General features: G+C 48.6%; 5 protein-coding genes across 5 annotated transcripts; 3 read left to right on the plus strand and 2 right to left on the minus strand.

Moving 5' to 3' along the window:
* Positions 1-2430: 2430 nt before the first annotated feature.
* On the plus strand, positions 2431-3813 carry N7447_011142 (glycosylphosphatidylinositol-alpha 1,4 mannosyltransferase I; the record flags this gene model as incomplete). Its single annotated transcript, XM_057235404.1, has 3 exons — positions 2431-3414; positions 3464-3571; positions 3643-3813. 3 exons carry the CDS (start codon positions 2431-2433, stop codon positions 3811-3813), a joined length of 1263 nt encoding a protein of 420 aa, XP_057080722.1.
* A 500-nt stretch (positions 3814-4313) lies between these two features.
* On the minus strand, positions 4314-6096 carry N7447_011143 (uncharacterized protein; the record flags this gene model as incomplete). Its single annotated transcript, XM_057235405.1, has 2 exons — positions 4314-5596; positions 5664-6096. 2 exons carry the CDS (start codon positions 6094-6096, stop codon positions 4314-4316), a joined length of 1716 nt encoding a protein of 571 aa, XP_057080723.1.
* An 875-nt stretch (positions 6097-6971) lies between these two features.
* On the minus strand, positions 6972-9298 carry N7447_011144 (DNA damage response protein RcaA; the record flags this gene model as incomplete). Its single annotated transcript, XM_057235406.1, has 5 exons — positions 6972-8754; positions 8807-8958; positions 9011-9090; positions 9150-9212; positions 9262-9298. The coding sequence occupies 5 exons, from the start codon at positions 9296-9298 to the stop codon at positions 6972-6974; spliced, it is 2115 nt and encodes a 704-aa protein (XP_057080724.1).
* A 156-nt stretch (positions 9299-9454) lies between these two features.
* N7447_011145 (Y-family DNA polymerase) lies at positions 9455-11345 on the plus strand (the record flags this gene model as incomplete). Its single annotated transcript, XM_057235407.1, has 2 exons — positions 9455-9589; positions 9639-11345. The coding sequence occupies 2 exons, from the start codon at positions 9455-9457 to the stop codon at positions 11343-11345; spliced, it is 1842 nt and encodes a 613-aa protein (XP_057080725.1).
* A 607-nt stretch (positions 11346-11952) lies between these two features.
* N7447_011146 (uncharacterized protein) lies at positions 11953-13764 on the plus strand (the record flags this gene model as incomplete). The annotated part of the gene is made up of 1 exon (XM_057235408.1): positions 11953-13764. One exon carries the CDS (start codon positions 11953-11955, stop codon positions 13762-13764), a length of 1812 nt encoding a protein of 603 aa, XP_057080726.1.
* Between the last annotated feature and the right edge of the window lie 415 nt (positions 13765-14179).

Raw genomic sequence — 14179 nt, forward strand, 5'->3', positions numbered from 1 at the left:
GCGGTACCTTTCTGGCCAATGAACTGGATCATCTCCGTTCAAACTAGTCAGGTCTAAGTCAAATTCATGTTTGTGATATTGCTTTTAGTATAAAAGTAGATCCAGCTGACGACATCTGACCTATTAGACCAAGTTCAAATTTGGCCAGCCATATTGTAAGCGGACCTCGGGACAATGGCATCTTACGCAAGGCAGCTTGAGTGATACAGGTCTGAGCTGTAATAATGTGTCCCTTGGAGTGTGCCTAGCCTTTTGATACGACCCACATTCCTGAGTGCTTTGGGCCATCAGCTTACGTTGTTGGAATTATTCATATATTCGGGGATAGCATCATTTAGCTGATGCCTGGTTGAAACGTTAAGACATGGACCTGGGTATAAACGTACAACTTTGCAAGAAGGAACTACTGTGCCAACTAATTTGAATACATAAAGACATCCCCCAGTAACCCCGCTTAGTGGCGTACCACTGTATTAGCCAAAACATCCTATTATTGGCTCATTTGATGTCTCTGGCCAAGAACAGTGTATATATAGAGAAGGACGTAATGACCTTCCCCGCATTTAATGTGCTTGGGCCTTGTTTTTTTGCTCGTAAAGCCTGTTTAACTATATATGGATCGGATCCAGGTCGCAATGTTCTCGCTTTATAGGTACCTCTTATATAGTTACCATAAGGCTTCACGTAATATCTCTTTGACCTACAAACAATTTCTCGATGAAATCCACTAGACAACGCGGGGACACAACGCGGGGACTCCAATATTTACGATTTGCTGTATCATTGTATCCGCCAAGACTTTGTTCAATGTTTTGCACTGTTGGGAATCGTTATTACCCCGAGGGGTCCTTACCCGTGTTATGCGTGACTATATTTAAATCTCTTGGATGTATCTCCACACCCTGGAAGAACTGAATCTGGATATGGAGGGCCACTTACCTCGATAGGAACTCTATGATGAGGAAGAGTTAGTAAAGGAGAAGGAGTGACTGAGGACGACCGGAAAGATTATGAGTAGCAATGGGTTGGCGAGCTGCGGGAGATAGCCCCAGAATTCGCACCACAGCGCGTCTCCTTGAAAGACTTTCCACGAATTAGACATCTTGGGAGCCCATACGACATGCTATCTAACAGAATTGATTTCTGTTCTTTTTAGTTTCCTCCATTTCCCCAGGTTATTCCTTCATTATGGCTTATCAACTTACGAATAAAGATTTCAGGGGAACATTGATAAATCTACCTGGCCAAGTACCTCGGAGGCTTAGCCAGTTTTGATGATACCAAGCCATCGTTTATCAGCATTTCCTCTGCGAAGCTATCGAAGCCGGTCAACCCGCAATGCTTCATAAATTGTTTCACGTCTATCGCTACTCTCCTAACTACCGTACCCTCGCGACTCCTACAACCGACCTACCGCCGCGTTGCAATTCTCCGGTACCCACACAACCCGAATATCTGGGTATGTACTGTGCACCGTCTCCAGCATCTAGACCTCGATCAATATTTACGCTCTCTTATTTTCTTCATCCGCTCCACTTGGCAGTTGCCCGATACGATTCAGATCTCCTATCCCGCTTTCAGATCCCACTGTACCGCAGGGACCACGGCGTTAGGACACACTCTACTCAACATCGTATCTCTTCCCTTAACATCTGAGCAAGCAATACCGCTCACCTCGGTGGAACAAGGCGCCCAGCTTAGTACCCTACCTTTTCTTGTACGAGTTGTGGGTGTCGTTGTGTGTACCCACGATGTTGATAGAAATACTGCTTTGCATTACTTGGGTGCCACGGTGAATGTTGACCCTAGGGCTTTATAGTTGCTTAGAGATATAGAAAGATAGTAAGGAAGCTTATAATAACAGCAGGAATCGAGCGACATAATAGTCTCAAGAGCGAGGCTAGAAATGAATCAATGATTGCAAGGTGTATAGCTGTAAGAAGCACCATGAAACAAGATATATACTATATCCAACAGTCAAGCCCAAAGAAAAATCAAAGTTACAAGCCAGTCTATATGTCCCCATCACTCTCAAGGGCACTTCAATACCTGCCTTGTACCTACATACATGTAGGTAACCTGAAGGTCTACATATCCTGATTAGGCGCCGGGACACGGACCATGCTGAGTCAGCGGACAGGCGGGAAAATGCCCTGGTGGCATCAACATCTTCCATGTAAACATTCGGTTTACCAGGCAAGAATTGCATGGAATGGAATTGAATTCATTTACACTGTCACCCCAGAATCCAAGACAGAGAAAAAATTGGTTGGATGCGCAGCTTTTCAATTCTCCACGACATCCGCCAAGGGGTTCATCAAGCCCCAATTATGCGAGCTAGCCGCAACGGACAATCTAGCAACCTTTAATTTCATCATTCGGCTGTAATAAAAGGGCAAAAAAGGAAAACAAAAAGCTCAACATAAGAGAATGGGTCTCTTCAACTCTTCAGCACGAGTCTTCCTCGCAGCAACAGCCCTCCGCCTCATCCTCCTCGTCTACGGAGGCTGGCAGGATGCCCACTCTGCCGTGAAATACACCGATATCGACTACATGGTGTTCACTGATGCTGCCCGCTACGTTGCAAAGGGCGAGTCGCCCTACGCTCGCGATACTTACCGCTACACACCGCTCTTGGCATGGATGCTTCTCCCGACTGCGTGGGAGGGTGCCGCGCCTTGGTCAACGCTGACTTTCGCCTTTGGAAAGGCGCTTTTTGCATTATCTGATGTCCTTGCTGGATGGCTCGTTGTCCAGCTGCTTATACGATGCTACCACTTCCCTGTTGAGCGTGCTCTGCGATATGTTGCCGCTGTGTGGCTGTGGAATCCCATGGTTGCTAATATCAGTACTCGTGGTAGTTCGGAAGGACTGCTCGGTGTGCTTGTTGCGGCGCTTCTATGGGCAACTTTGACGAAGAAGCCTATTCTTGCTGGGCTGATCCTGGGTCTTGCTGTGCATTTTAAAATCTATCCATTCATCTATGGCGTTTCCATTCTCTGGTGGTGGGATGGCGAGCGGGATGGGTCTGCAACGGCGGGCTCAGGGCTGCTGTCAAAGGCTTTGGAATTCATTACCCCGTCCCGGGTGAAGTTTACCGTCGCAGCACTGGCCAGTTTTGTGGCATTGAATCTCGTCATGTACCTCCAGTACGGCCAACCATTCCTCCATCACACATTCTTCCACCATCTTACTCGCATCGACCACCGCCACAATTTCTCTCCCTATAGTACACTGCTCTATTTGTCTGCTGCCGGTGGGGCCGAAACTCGCTTTGAGGCACTGGCTTTCCTCCCACAGTTGATCCTTGCGGTTGTTGCTTTGCCTCTCGTTCTGGCAAAGAAGAGCTTGACTACTGCAATGCTCGCGCAGACTTTTACCTTTGTCACTTTCAACAAAGTCTGTACTAGTCAGGTATGTGATTTTATTCGAAAATAGTCATCCTGTTAGCTAACCTGTTTAGTACTTCCTCTGGTACCTCATCCTGCTTCCGTTTTACTTACCCTCTTCCTCGCTCATCCGAAACCCGACTCTGGGCGTATCAGCAGCAATACTATGGATTGCTGGACAGGTATGTATTGTTTACCGATCCTCTGATGCCATAATTCTCACTTGGAACTCCAAGCCTGACAAACTATGTAGGCCCTTTGGCTGCACCAAGGTTACAACCTCGAATTCCTGGGACTGTCATCATTTGTACCTGGGCTGTTCCTCGCAGGACTCCTCTTCTTCGCTGTGAATGTCTGGATCCTGGGTATCATCGTTCGGGATGGAGGGGAGGGTGCTGGTGAGATCAGTGTTGCAATGAAATGATGTATCTAATAGATATTTATACATGGCTACGATAAAAGCAACAATGATTGATCACAACGACATTGAACTACATACAATACATACAAAAAAAAGCACCATCGGACATGTCCGATAGGCCGGCATGGCCGAAGGAAACAAGCCAACCGGCGAAAATAGAAAAGTAGTGCGACAAGAAAGTACGCATTGAGGACGGTTTGGGGTTAACTTTCTCCGGTTCGGATAAGTTCGCAGCCCTCAGGTAATCGCGCACTCTGACACATTAACAGGGGGAAAATAAAGAAGCACAAGTAAGATTATGCGCCGAACGGCACATATGAGCCCAGGTATCTCGTAGAATAACATCCACCAACGTGGTATCACAAAGAAGAGGGCAAATTTGAATGCGAATAAGAAAATCGCTAAGATGACAGAAATCAAGATGGGGTATTATGCTGAATGACGAGAGGAAACAATAAAAATCAAGTCGAAACGCTCAGAGAAGATCAAGGCAAGCCGTGGGCCTAGTAAGGGCTGGAGTTATCAGCAATGAGGCTGTACATGCTTGCTTGAATACCTAGTGGGCGGACTCGGGGCATCAAGGCGCCAACAATTTGTTGGTCATCGTATTCCGCGTATATTCCATCTGTAAGCTCGACAAATGAGGCCGATGGTCGGTTCATGTGCAATGCTTCCAGGATGTCATCACTCCATAAGCCTGTGCACTCGTTGTTCAGAAGTTGGAAATATGGGTTCAGAGGCGGACAGCTTGAATCGAGGTCAATGAAACGGATCCGCAAGTACTCCAGGGCAGGGAGTACGGACAGACACTCGATTGCCTTGATCACCATTGCCTCGAAAGCGCGAATGAATCCCATGCTGGTAATTCCACCTATTCCCTGGCTCATCTGCGACCAGTGATGCGATCTGTCCGCCTGCTGGTGGTGACAGCATGCCTTGACTACAATATCCATTGACTTAAGCGGAGAACGGGAACCCATTGTCGTTGTGTGTTGTTTCAATGCCTCAAAAAAGTACCAACACACTCGACCAGTGTAGGTAAATGATTCTAAACGTGGAGCTGTACTGCCAAGCAGACTACAGATTGGGGGAAGCGAGTTTCGAGGTCCAGTAAGCCCAGCTAGCAAACTATCATGGGTGTTGTAAAATCCCTCCAGGCTGAGATTGATGTGTCGGATTTCAGCTGGAAGGTAGGTCAAGATGTGTATCGTGATGAAGCAGGCATTTAGATGTGGTTGAGCCCAAGCACAATGCCATTCACTCAACGCTGGTAATGCCCGTTGGATGTTGTACCAGTCGTTAAGTTGTCGCATCAGGTTCCAGGAACCTCGCATCACAAATGTCTGTATATGCTCAAGAACAGGAAGGCGCCGGGGGATGAGACCCTGCCTAAACATGTACATGCTGTGATCATGGCGGAAATGTCGGATCATAGGTGAATTCTTGCAATGGCCTCCCTCCAGTGTGAGAACTCGGGCAGCGGAGAAAAACCGCCGAACAAGAGTGAAAATATCTTCCAAGGAAGCATTGTTGGTTGCACGGTGATAATTGAGAAAGTCTGCTCCTCGATGATGATCGTGATTCCACTGCATGGGTACAACACGCCCTGCAGCTGCTTGAGCGGCATATTGCTCCATATCCGAGCGAGGAATGGTAGGGCAAAGAGCCCGATCCCCCCAGATAGGCACCCAAATTTCAATGTGACAGACATATGGAATCAAGTGCCAGTTTTTCTTGAACCACCGCGCACAGTTGGTCAATTCATCTAGGCTGCCTTTAATCCTGACTACATGAACAGTCAGTTGTCAGTACAATCCCTTTGAAACTCAGATCTATAGCCAGATAAAACTCACTATGGCGGTAGATTCGGCTTTGAACAAGTCCAGTCCACACTCGGCAAGTCAAGGCCAAGTTGGAAAGGGCCTTCCGACGTGGATGATGGAGAGCCTTGATCCAGTTCTGAGCAGAAGATTCACCATATGCCATGCGGTTACCAGCCGAGGCTCTTTTCCCAAAGATCTGATCCAGAATAATTTCATGGATCTCAACTGGGAGGTTCACAAATTGGATTCCCGACTGGGCCGGGGCTGAGATAGTCGATGTGGGGATTTTTGCTGGGGGATGAGATCGGTCCTCACTGGTGATAGGCCCAGAGGTGGAATTTTCATAGATATCCCAGCAGGGATTCTCTGCACTGCCGTTGGATTTCCCTGCGCTTGAGCCTGTAATGGATGCACTGGGCAAATTGACCGACACCGGCCGGGAAGGGGGAACTGCGGAGATCATGAGGGGTGGTAAGGATGAAGATGAGATATTATCAGGAGAGTTAGAAGTCATTGATGCGACTTGCTCTTCCTCAAATGAGAACTTGGAGATAGCTATAATTTGGTATACGTCAGTGAACAAACAAGCCATGTCGGTCTATGCATATACATCGTACTCACCAGCTGTGGTTAACCGGTGATATCAAAGCCACACCGGTCTGATGTTCGGTATTGCTAACAACCGGAATTTCTCAGTGGATCACATGCACAGAAAAAAAGAAGACAAATTACAGAAAGGGAGGGACTCGCCGATCAGGCTGTTGGGCAGCTTGATGAGGCGGGATGGAAGGAGATTGGCGGGAAGAGAGATAAGCCCAAGAGTGAAAGAGATGAGAAGATGAAAAGCAAGAAAGAGCCTACTACAGAAGGAAAATGAATTCAAAGTACATAGAATAAAGTGACGATGTATTGAGGGGGGGGAGGTGGTTAGAGTAAAGAGGAGAGATGTTGCGCGACACGGACATTTACTATAGGGATACTTGATATTGGGGGTATACAGAACGAGAAGTAGTATTATGACCAATAAAATATCATGAACATGGTTAGAATGGATCGGAGCTTGCATTATACATGTTACTTATTGATTCACAGCTATATCATGCTACATATTGTATATTTGAACTGTCATGGTTTCCTTGGCCCTATTATGGTGAGATACCATCGCCTAGGCAATGAGAAACACGACAGAGATGATCCATATCTATTGTAATTCAGGTCGGACAGTATTTGTTTACAGACACAGAGAACATACAGATCAGCAAGATGAGTGGGATTGAGGGTATCGATGCAGAATAGACGCTACAAAACCATTGCAAAGAAGAAGAAAAAAGATGTAAACTAGCGCTTCCGCCTGAAACGGAAACGAAGTCCATCATCGCTATCTGAATCGCGCTCCTCACGAGGCCTCTTCGGGCGCCGAGCTGGAGTCGGGTCTGGAGTCGGTTCAGGTGAGATGCGTGCAGTCACTGACAGCCCGGACCGTGATGGAGCAACTTCATCGCGATGATCCTCAGAGTCCGGACCTTCAGCCTCGATTCGAGAGTGCGTCTCAGCAGAATTACCGCCCCAATAGTGATCGCCGATTCCATAGTCTTTGCGGGTCACTTCTTCTAGGGGAACGATTACCGTCTGGATGCGAGCTCGACTACGCGGCTCGCCCTTTCGCCGAAACTTTTTGAAGTTTTTGCGCCCATTCCATTGGTCATCCCATCGATCCGACCTTTCATCATTGCGCATGGGTGCGTTACGGACGGGAATATCCATTTCTTCCACGATGACCAGGTTCTTCAATTGGTCCACATCCACATCGTCTATGTCGGCTGGGTGTGTGTCTTCCTTGCGTTGTTGCTCTTCATCTTCCCGGTGTCTCCGTGCGGCTTCGAGAACGTCAAGTTTAGGTCGCTTGCGTTTTGGGGCCTCAGAGTCGGGGATTACAGCTTCACCCTCTGGGTGGTAGCGAGTCATTTCCGCACGACGACGCTTCATTGCACGGGCGCCCGGGAGAAGATCAGCGACCGTATCCTCCTCTAGCTCTTCCTTTACTATATCCAAGGGCTGTGTTGCTTGGGACCGCGCTTGAATTTCAACAGCCATGGTCTGAGTGGAGTTGGTATTGGTGCTGTCCTCTTCTCCATGCGCATACATTGGGACAGATTCCATGTCAAATCCGTCATCGAAGGTTTTCATTTTACTGACGTATGAACGAACACGTGGATTCTTCGCCTGAGATTTCGAGGGCTGGCTAGGCCCAGGAACAGGGGGCGATACCGATTCGGACACAATAGCAATGGCTTGGCTTGTTTGTTCAGCCTCGACAGCTGGTGTAGATGCAGATATCTGACTAGAGCTCTCCTCCGTGGGCAAGGCACGGCAGAGGGGTGATGCATCATTTCCCAGGATTGCGTCAAGGAACTCTCGTTGCTCTATCACACGCTGGTCGATCATTAGAGCAACTTCATTACCGACGTCAATAGACCATTGTTCGAGGTCTCCTTTTGATCGAAAGCGAACAAGAACGACACCACCGGGGCCGTGCCGCTCGCTGCCCACGCCTTTCCGTCCTGCTGCCTTTTTCATGAACCGAACGATATCTGCGGCAGTTGTGACCCCATCTTCAACTTCGTAGAGGAGCGCCTTTCCCTGGCCATTGTTGATTGGACCTTGCAGGTTTTCAAACTGGGCTGAATCACCGAAGATAAACGTATATCCCTCAAAGATATTGAGACGTACGGGATTCGGAGCGAAAGCAGTGGCAGGACGCTGAGTTGGTTCTTTCCCGGGAGGTGGGAGGTGTTGATTTGGATCGGGCCACGCCAATTCGAAGTCGGTTTCAAGCGGACAGAGTGACTCGACGTTCTCAAGATCACCGGGGGTAGCCGCGTAGACGAGTGCATCGATATATGAATCATCTACTATGTACTTTCCATTGACGAGTGCCTGAAGACCCTTGGCTGTATTCCGTTTGCGCTGTACCACATGTGTAGTATGATCGACAATATAATCCATGACGGTCTTGATGTCGAGGTCTTCTAGACGTGAGCGAACATGCGCTAGAGGATCTTCACCTCGCACTGCCTTGGATGAGGCTGACAAGGTTAGAACCACGGGCTCCCATTTAATCCTATCAAGATCATCAGCTGCGATTCAAGTCTATGGAAAGTAGACGCACGCACCGGAGCGCATGCTGGTATTTTGCGAGCTGGATGACATGCTCACCACTCTTCTCCAACTTGCATTCTCCTTGGATTCTCCTTTCGTCAACAACGGTTCCTTTCTTCGAGTCCAAATCGGTTATAGTGATACTGGATCGCGCTCGGGGTGATAACTGGACTAAAATTAGCCAGAGAATGTATACCACCGCGAGGGGTCAACCGTACACCATCTCTCGGGTTGACCGGTGAAATTTCAATGGTCATATGCTTGCGGGATATCGAATTGTGGTTGACAGCATGGCGGACTATCAATAAAAGGTCAGTCAAACTGTATGATCATCCAACTGAAGGAAGTGGGCCATACCTCCATCTCGATAGAATCGACCGAATAAATACTTCTTTCCAGGGCGCAGCCATACGCGCTTCCCTATAAGGATTTTAGCAACCAATCGATCCTTTTCGATCAAATATCTCACCTTCTAGAAAGTCACCGGTCGAATCGAGAATCCACATGACGATGAGTCCGCATACCGGAGGATTATTGCTCAGCGTTGTGTTCGGCTACGTAGCTGTTCAAATTGAAACGCGTGTCCACGTGACTCCGCGTCAAATGGAATTTCGCGCTCTCACCTTGTCAATCCATCAGCCACCGATGGGACGCTCAAAAACATGGAGTCCTCAGGGGAGAATCCTGTCAGTAATCCACAGGAGCCACCTCCTGATGAACATTCTGGCACTCTGAAATATCAGCTACTCGGTCCCTCTTTAACCAAAGCGGGCCAAGACTCGGTCGATCAGCAAAAGGTGCGCTTGGTGACTGTATTTATATTGAGCCATAGCTGAAAGTTTCTAGGTATCAGAGATAATATACAATGCCTCCAAGGGTTCTAAGTTCTTTAATCATGAACAAGATCGGGATCGGAATCTGACGTTGAAAATCGAACGAATCTTGAAAGAAAAGGCACGGCTAGATCGTCTAGACTTGAGCAGTGAGCTACGACGTGCCGATGAATACCTCGCCGAACTAGAACTAAGCCGCGATCTTTCTCAATATGTCATTCACGTGGATTGTGACGCGTTCTTTGCCGCCGTCGAGGAGCTTGACCGACCAGAGTTGAAGACAGTGCCTATGGCGGTAGGCAAAGGGGTTCTCACAACCTGCAATTATCTGGCGAGGAAGTTTGGAGTCAGAAGTGGTATGGCTTCATTTGTCGCGAAAAAGCTCTGCCCACAGCTGGTTCTTTTGCCGCAGAACTACGACAAATATACCGCAAAGGCCAAGGAAATTCGCGCTATCATGGCCGAATACGACCCTCTGTTCGAGAGTGCGAGTATAGACGAAGCCTATTTGAATATCACACCATACTGCAACGAAAATAACTTACAACCTGATGAGGTTGTTCAACGGATGCGTGCAGAGATCTTGGAAACAACCAAGGTGTCTGTTTCAGCTGGGATTGGCGCTAATGCGAAGATCGCAAAGATTGCCTCCAATCTCAACAAGCCCAATGGGCAATTTCAAGTGCCCAATGAACGCGAGGCAATCATGGAATTCATGCGTGACCTCTCAGTTCGCAAAGTCAATGGAATTGGCCGAGTATTCGAGCGAGAGCTGGAATCAATAGGCATCAAAAAGTGTGGGAATATATTCCCACATCGCGCGTTATTGACCAAGCTATTTGGAGAGAAGGCTTTCCAATTCCTTGCCCAGTGCTACCTAGGTCTTGGTCGGACCAAAATTGAACCCGTCGAGACCCACGAGCGCAAAAGCGTCAGTACAGAGACTACGTTTCATGATATTGGAGACAAGGAGGAACTTCGAGCGAAGCTTTGGTGGGCTGCTCAGGAGCTTGAAAAGGATCTGGCGCGAACTCAGTTCAAAGGCCGCACGCTTGCCTTGAAAGTCAAACTACATACTTTCGAAGTGCTCACGCGCCAGACAGCTCCATCTCGTCCCGTTTCCCTGGCAAAAGACTTGTATGCTTTTGCTTTACCCATGCTCGCCAAACTTGAGAAGGATATTCCGAACATAAAGCTACGGCTTCTCGGTCTTCGCTGCTCTAATCTAGTCAGCATCAAGAAAGTTGGGCTTAACTTTTTCGGCATAGCGACACAGCCAAAACCGGCCACCGCACCTGCTTCTGGGCCCCCTGTATCGGCCTCTGGTGTAAATGCAGATCATGACATTTGTGCCGAAGAGGCTTTCGAGGCAGCGGCTCGGCAGGAAATTCAGGATGAGATGAATGATCTAGAGCAGCTGAGTCAAGAAGTACCTGATAGTTCTATTGCTCGTGAGCCAGAGGGCTCTGCGGCCCCAGAGGTGGTTGAAACACCTCCAATGTGGGATTGTCCTATATGTACACGGCCCCAGGTTGCGGATGATCGCACGTTCAACGAGCATGTGGACTTCTGTCTCTCTAGACAAACAATCCGCGAAGTGGTGCAGGACACCTCAGAAGAAACATCCTTGATACCCCACAATTCCAGAAAAAGGAAGATGCCATCACAGGCTGGTATTCCTGAAATGGACCCAAAACAGAAGCGGCTTTTCTTTCAATGACTTTCGCCCCCCAAGTTGTCTTTGTCGTTCCAGTGTGAACTTTGACGAGGTCTGAATCCACTGAAATGCCTTCATGGCATGCAATGCCAGTCCCGACAGAACAACACCAAGCGTATTCTCCCCACAGGCTCAGGATTAGTGTGGAATACCGCAATTATTGTTTTTACTGCAGGCTCACCGTGTTTCAAGTCTCCACTTGACAGCCGCTAGATTCGGGATATAAGCGGGATTTCTAGGGGCGAGTATGGATACTCGTCTTTTTTTTTTCTTTTTTCGTTTTCTGTATGGGAATGGCAATGGCATGCCAATTGAGTGTCTCATTATAGAATCAATACAATAACGACCAAGTTCTCCTAACTCATATCAATAGTTCGGCCCTTCGTTGAAGTAAGGAATTCCACGTTGCGGTGAAGCGGCGCCCTAAACCCAATCGGGTGTCATTGTTTTCGTCACTCGACTTTCGAGACTTTCTCGACCTCGACTTTCTTGAATTTCCCTTTCCATCAGGCCACAAAATCTTTGTTACGGAAAAGAAGATTATTTGTGGTGCCACCATGCTCATGTCCCGTGGCACCTCGCAATGCCATAATCTGCACCCCCCGCAACTATGACCTACGATAAACAAAACAACGGCAGTCTCGCCAAACCGTTTACGCCCACCCTCAGCGCTGCATTCCATAGGAGTAACAAAGCTCCCCTGACACCAAAGCTTGCTAGTCCAGGTCAAGGTCCAGGATTTTCTCGCCGCCTTGCACCCGACCCCTATTCCACCCCCTCCAAAGACGATTCCCCCGCGGTCCCGACCTTTCTAAGCGCCAATGTCACTCCACGATCTGGTCCTCGAACCACTCGGCGAGATGGCGCTGTCTACTCCCCCACAAATGTATTACCTGCCCCCTCTCCCTCTCCACATACACCTTACTCTCAGTCAACAATCGGTTATGGCCGTCGAGACCGCAGCCCGGCTCGCGGGGTCAAGCCGGAACAATCCCGAAGTCTAAGGGCCAAGACTTTGACAGCAGAGAACCAACCTATATCACGTCCGAATTCTTTTTCAGATATGACATCGGGAACTCCGCTGTTCTTTCATGCGTCCGATGCACGATCATCACATCCCTCTGAGCCACCAGATATCCCTCGCCCGAGGCCCCAGGGGAAGACATCTCCAGCCTCAAGCTTCATATATGCGAACGGGGACGAAGAGCGGAAATCGCTAGGGGAACAATCCAATGTTACATCCACTTCTGCCAAACGTCGATCGGGAGGTCTTCCCCGCCCCCTACCCGTCAGTAAACCAGCGTCTTCCTCCTCGCGCTTGAGTTCTCCCGGGATTCCAGACCCGGCTCCATACCCTCCGGACGATCCCAGGTTACCATACATCGCCAGCGCTGATAATGGATTGGGAATTATCCCGCGTTTTGGCTCGCCGTCGTCTAGCACAATCGGCGAGAAAACACGACCGACCCTAATCCGACATACCAAATCCTCAAGTGTCGACTCTAGCCGCCATAGCCATCATCCACAGGATGGTTTGCGAGAAAGCCCAATCATCCCATCTGGGGGTCATTTTGGTGAAGGTGCAACACCCATGATGTCGGAGCAGATCCCCATCCTTCGTCCTCGTATCTTCAGCAATGGATCGACCGTCTCCACTGATACATACCCTCCTGCACCGCTCAGTCCCGGGAAATCCGAAGGTCCGAGCGAGGCAGCTCTCAATGCGCGTACTGAGCGCAAGATCATGGACTTGGAAATTAGCAACTCTTCACTACTAGCCATCAATCGTACGCTGGAGCGCGAAATGCGGCAACAAAAGGCAGAACTTCGGCGGTTCCGGCGACTCAGCCGTTCGGGACGGATATCAATGGCACCTTCCACCCGTTCATTCTCCGGGGCGGCACTATCAGTAACTAGTGAGCTAGATGAGGGTGAAAGTGAGATTTCCAACCGATCACCAGATGATATGTCGGACATCAGCGATGATGATTCAATTGTGGACGAAAGCATCATGAGTCCGGGCTCGCTGGCCGAGCATGATGCCAAACACCGCGTTAATGATGAGAAACGCGTCATGCTTGACTTGGCGCGACACCAGGAGGTCCTGGTGGACAGCCAGAGGATGAATCAAAGCCTCAAACGTTGTCTAGGATGGACCGAAGAACTCATCAAGGAAGGACAGCGGGCCCTTGAGTATAATGTCCACATTCAAGACATTGAGCTAGGTGGCCGAGTCCTAGCACCTGAAGAGTTGGGTGAAATTGGTGAGAGCGGCCGGGGCCTTTTAAGCCCTTCGATCGAATACCCCTCAACCGACAACGTCTTCTCTCCTGTTCTGTCCTCCGAGGTGTCATTTGTTGAATCGCCATCTATTGGAACAATATCCCATACGCCATCCATTTCTGCTGATCCGAGCACATGATCCCATTTCTTGCCCTTGTCTCCCGGCGGGACGATTCAATTTTTTTTTCTTGCTCATACATTTTTGCACAATACCCCTTTTTGATGCCTTTCATTCTGAATTAGTCCCTTCATTTTTTTCGTTTGATATAGGCTATTCTTTCACTCTTTTGGGCTTAGCGACTTGTACTATGATATTGGCCTTCATACCTTTCTTTTATTGCAGCCACAATTTTCATCAGACAGAACGGTCAATGATAGAGCTCTATACCCGATCATATGCTCCATCTCGAACGCTTGTTCCTGGCTATTTTGAAAGATACCCGTGCAATTATTGCCTTATATTTGTATTATGTCTCCATGCGCACTAATTGACTTGAACGTTTGATAATGCTAGAGTTCTGATTATGTTGGTCTGATGTATTGTTCTTCGTTCT

Source organism: Penicillium robsamsonii, assembly GCF_028829455.1.
Source record: "Penicillium robsamsonii strain IBT 29466 chromosome Unknown utg000008l_segment0_segment0, whole genome shotgun sequence".
In the NCBI taxonomy this organism is placed as follows: Eukaryota; Fungi; Ascomycota; class Eurotiomycetes; order Eurotiales; family Aspergillaceae; genus Penicillium; species Penicillium robsamsonii.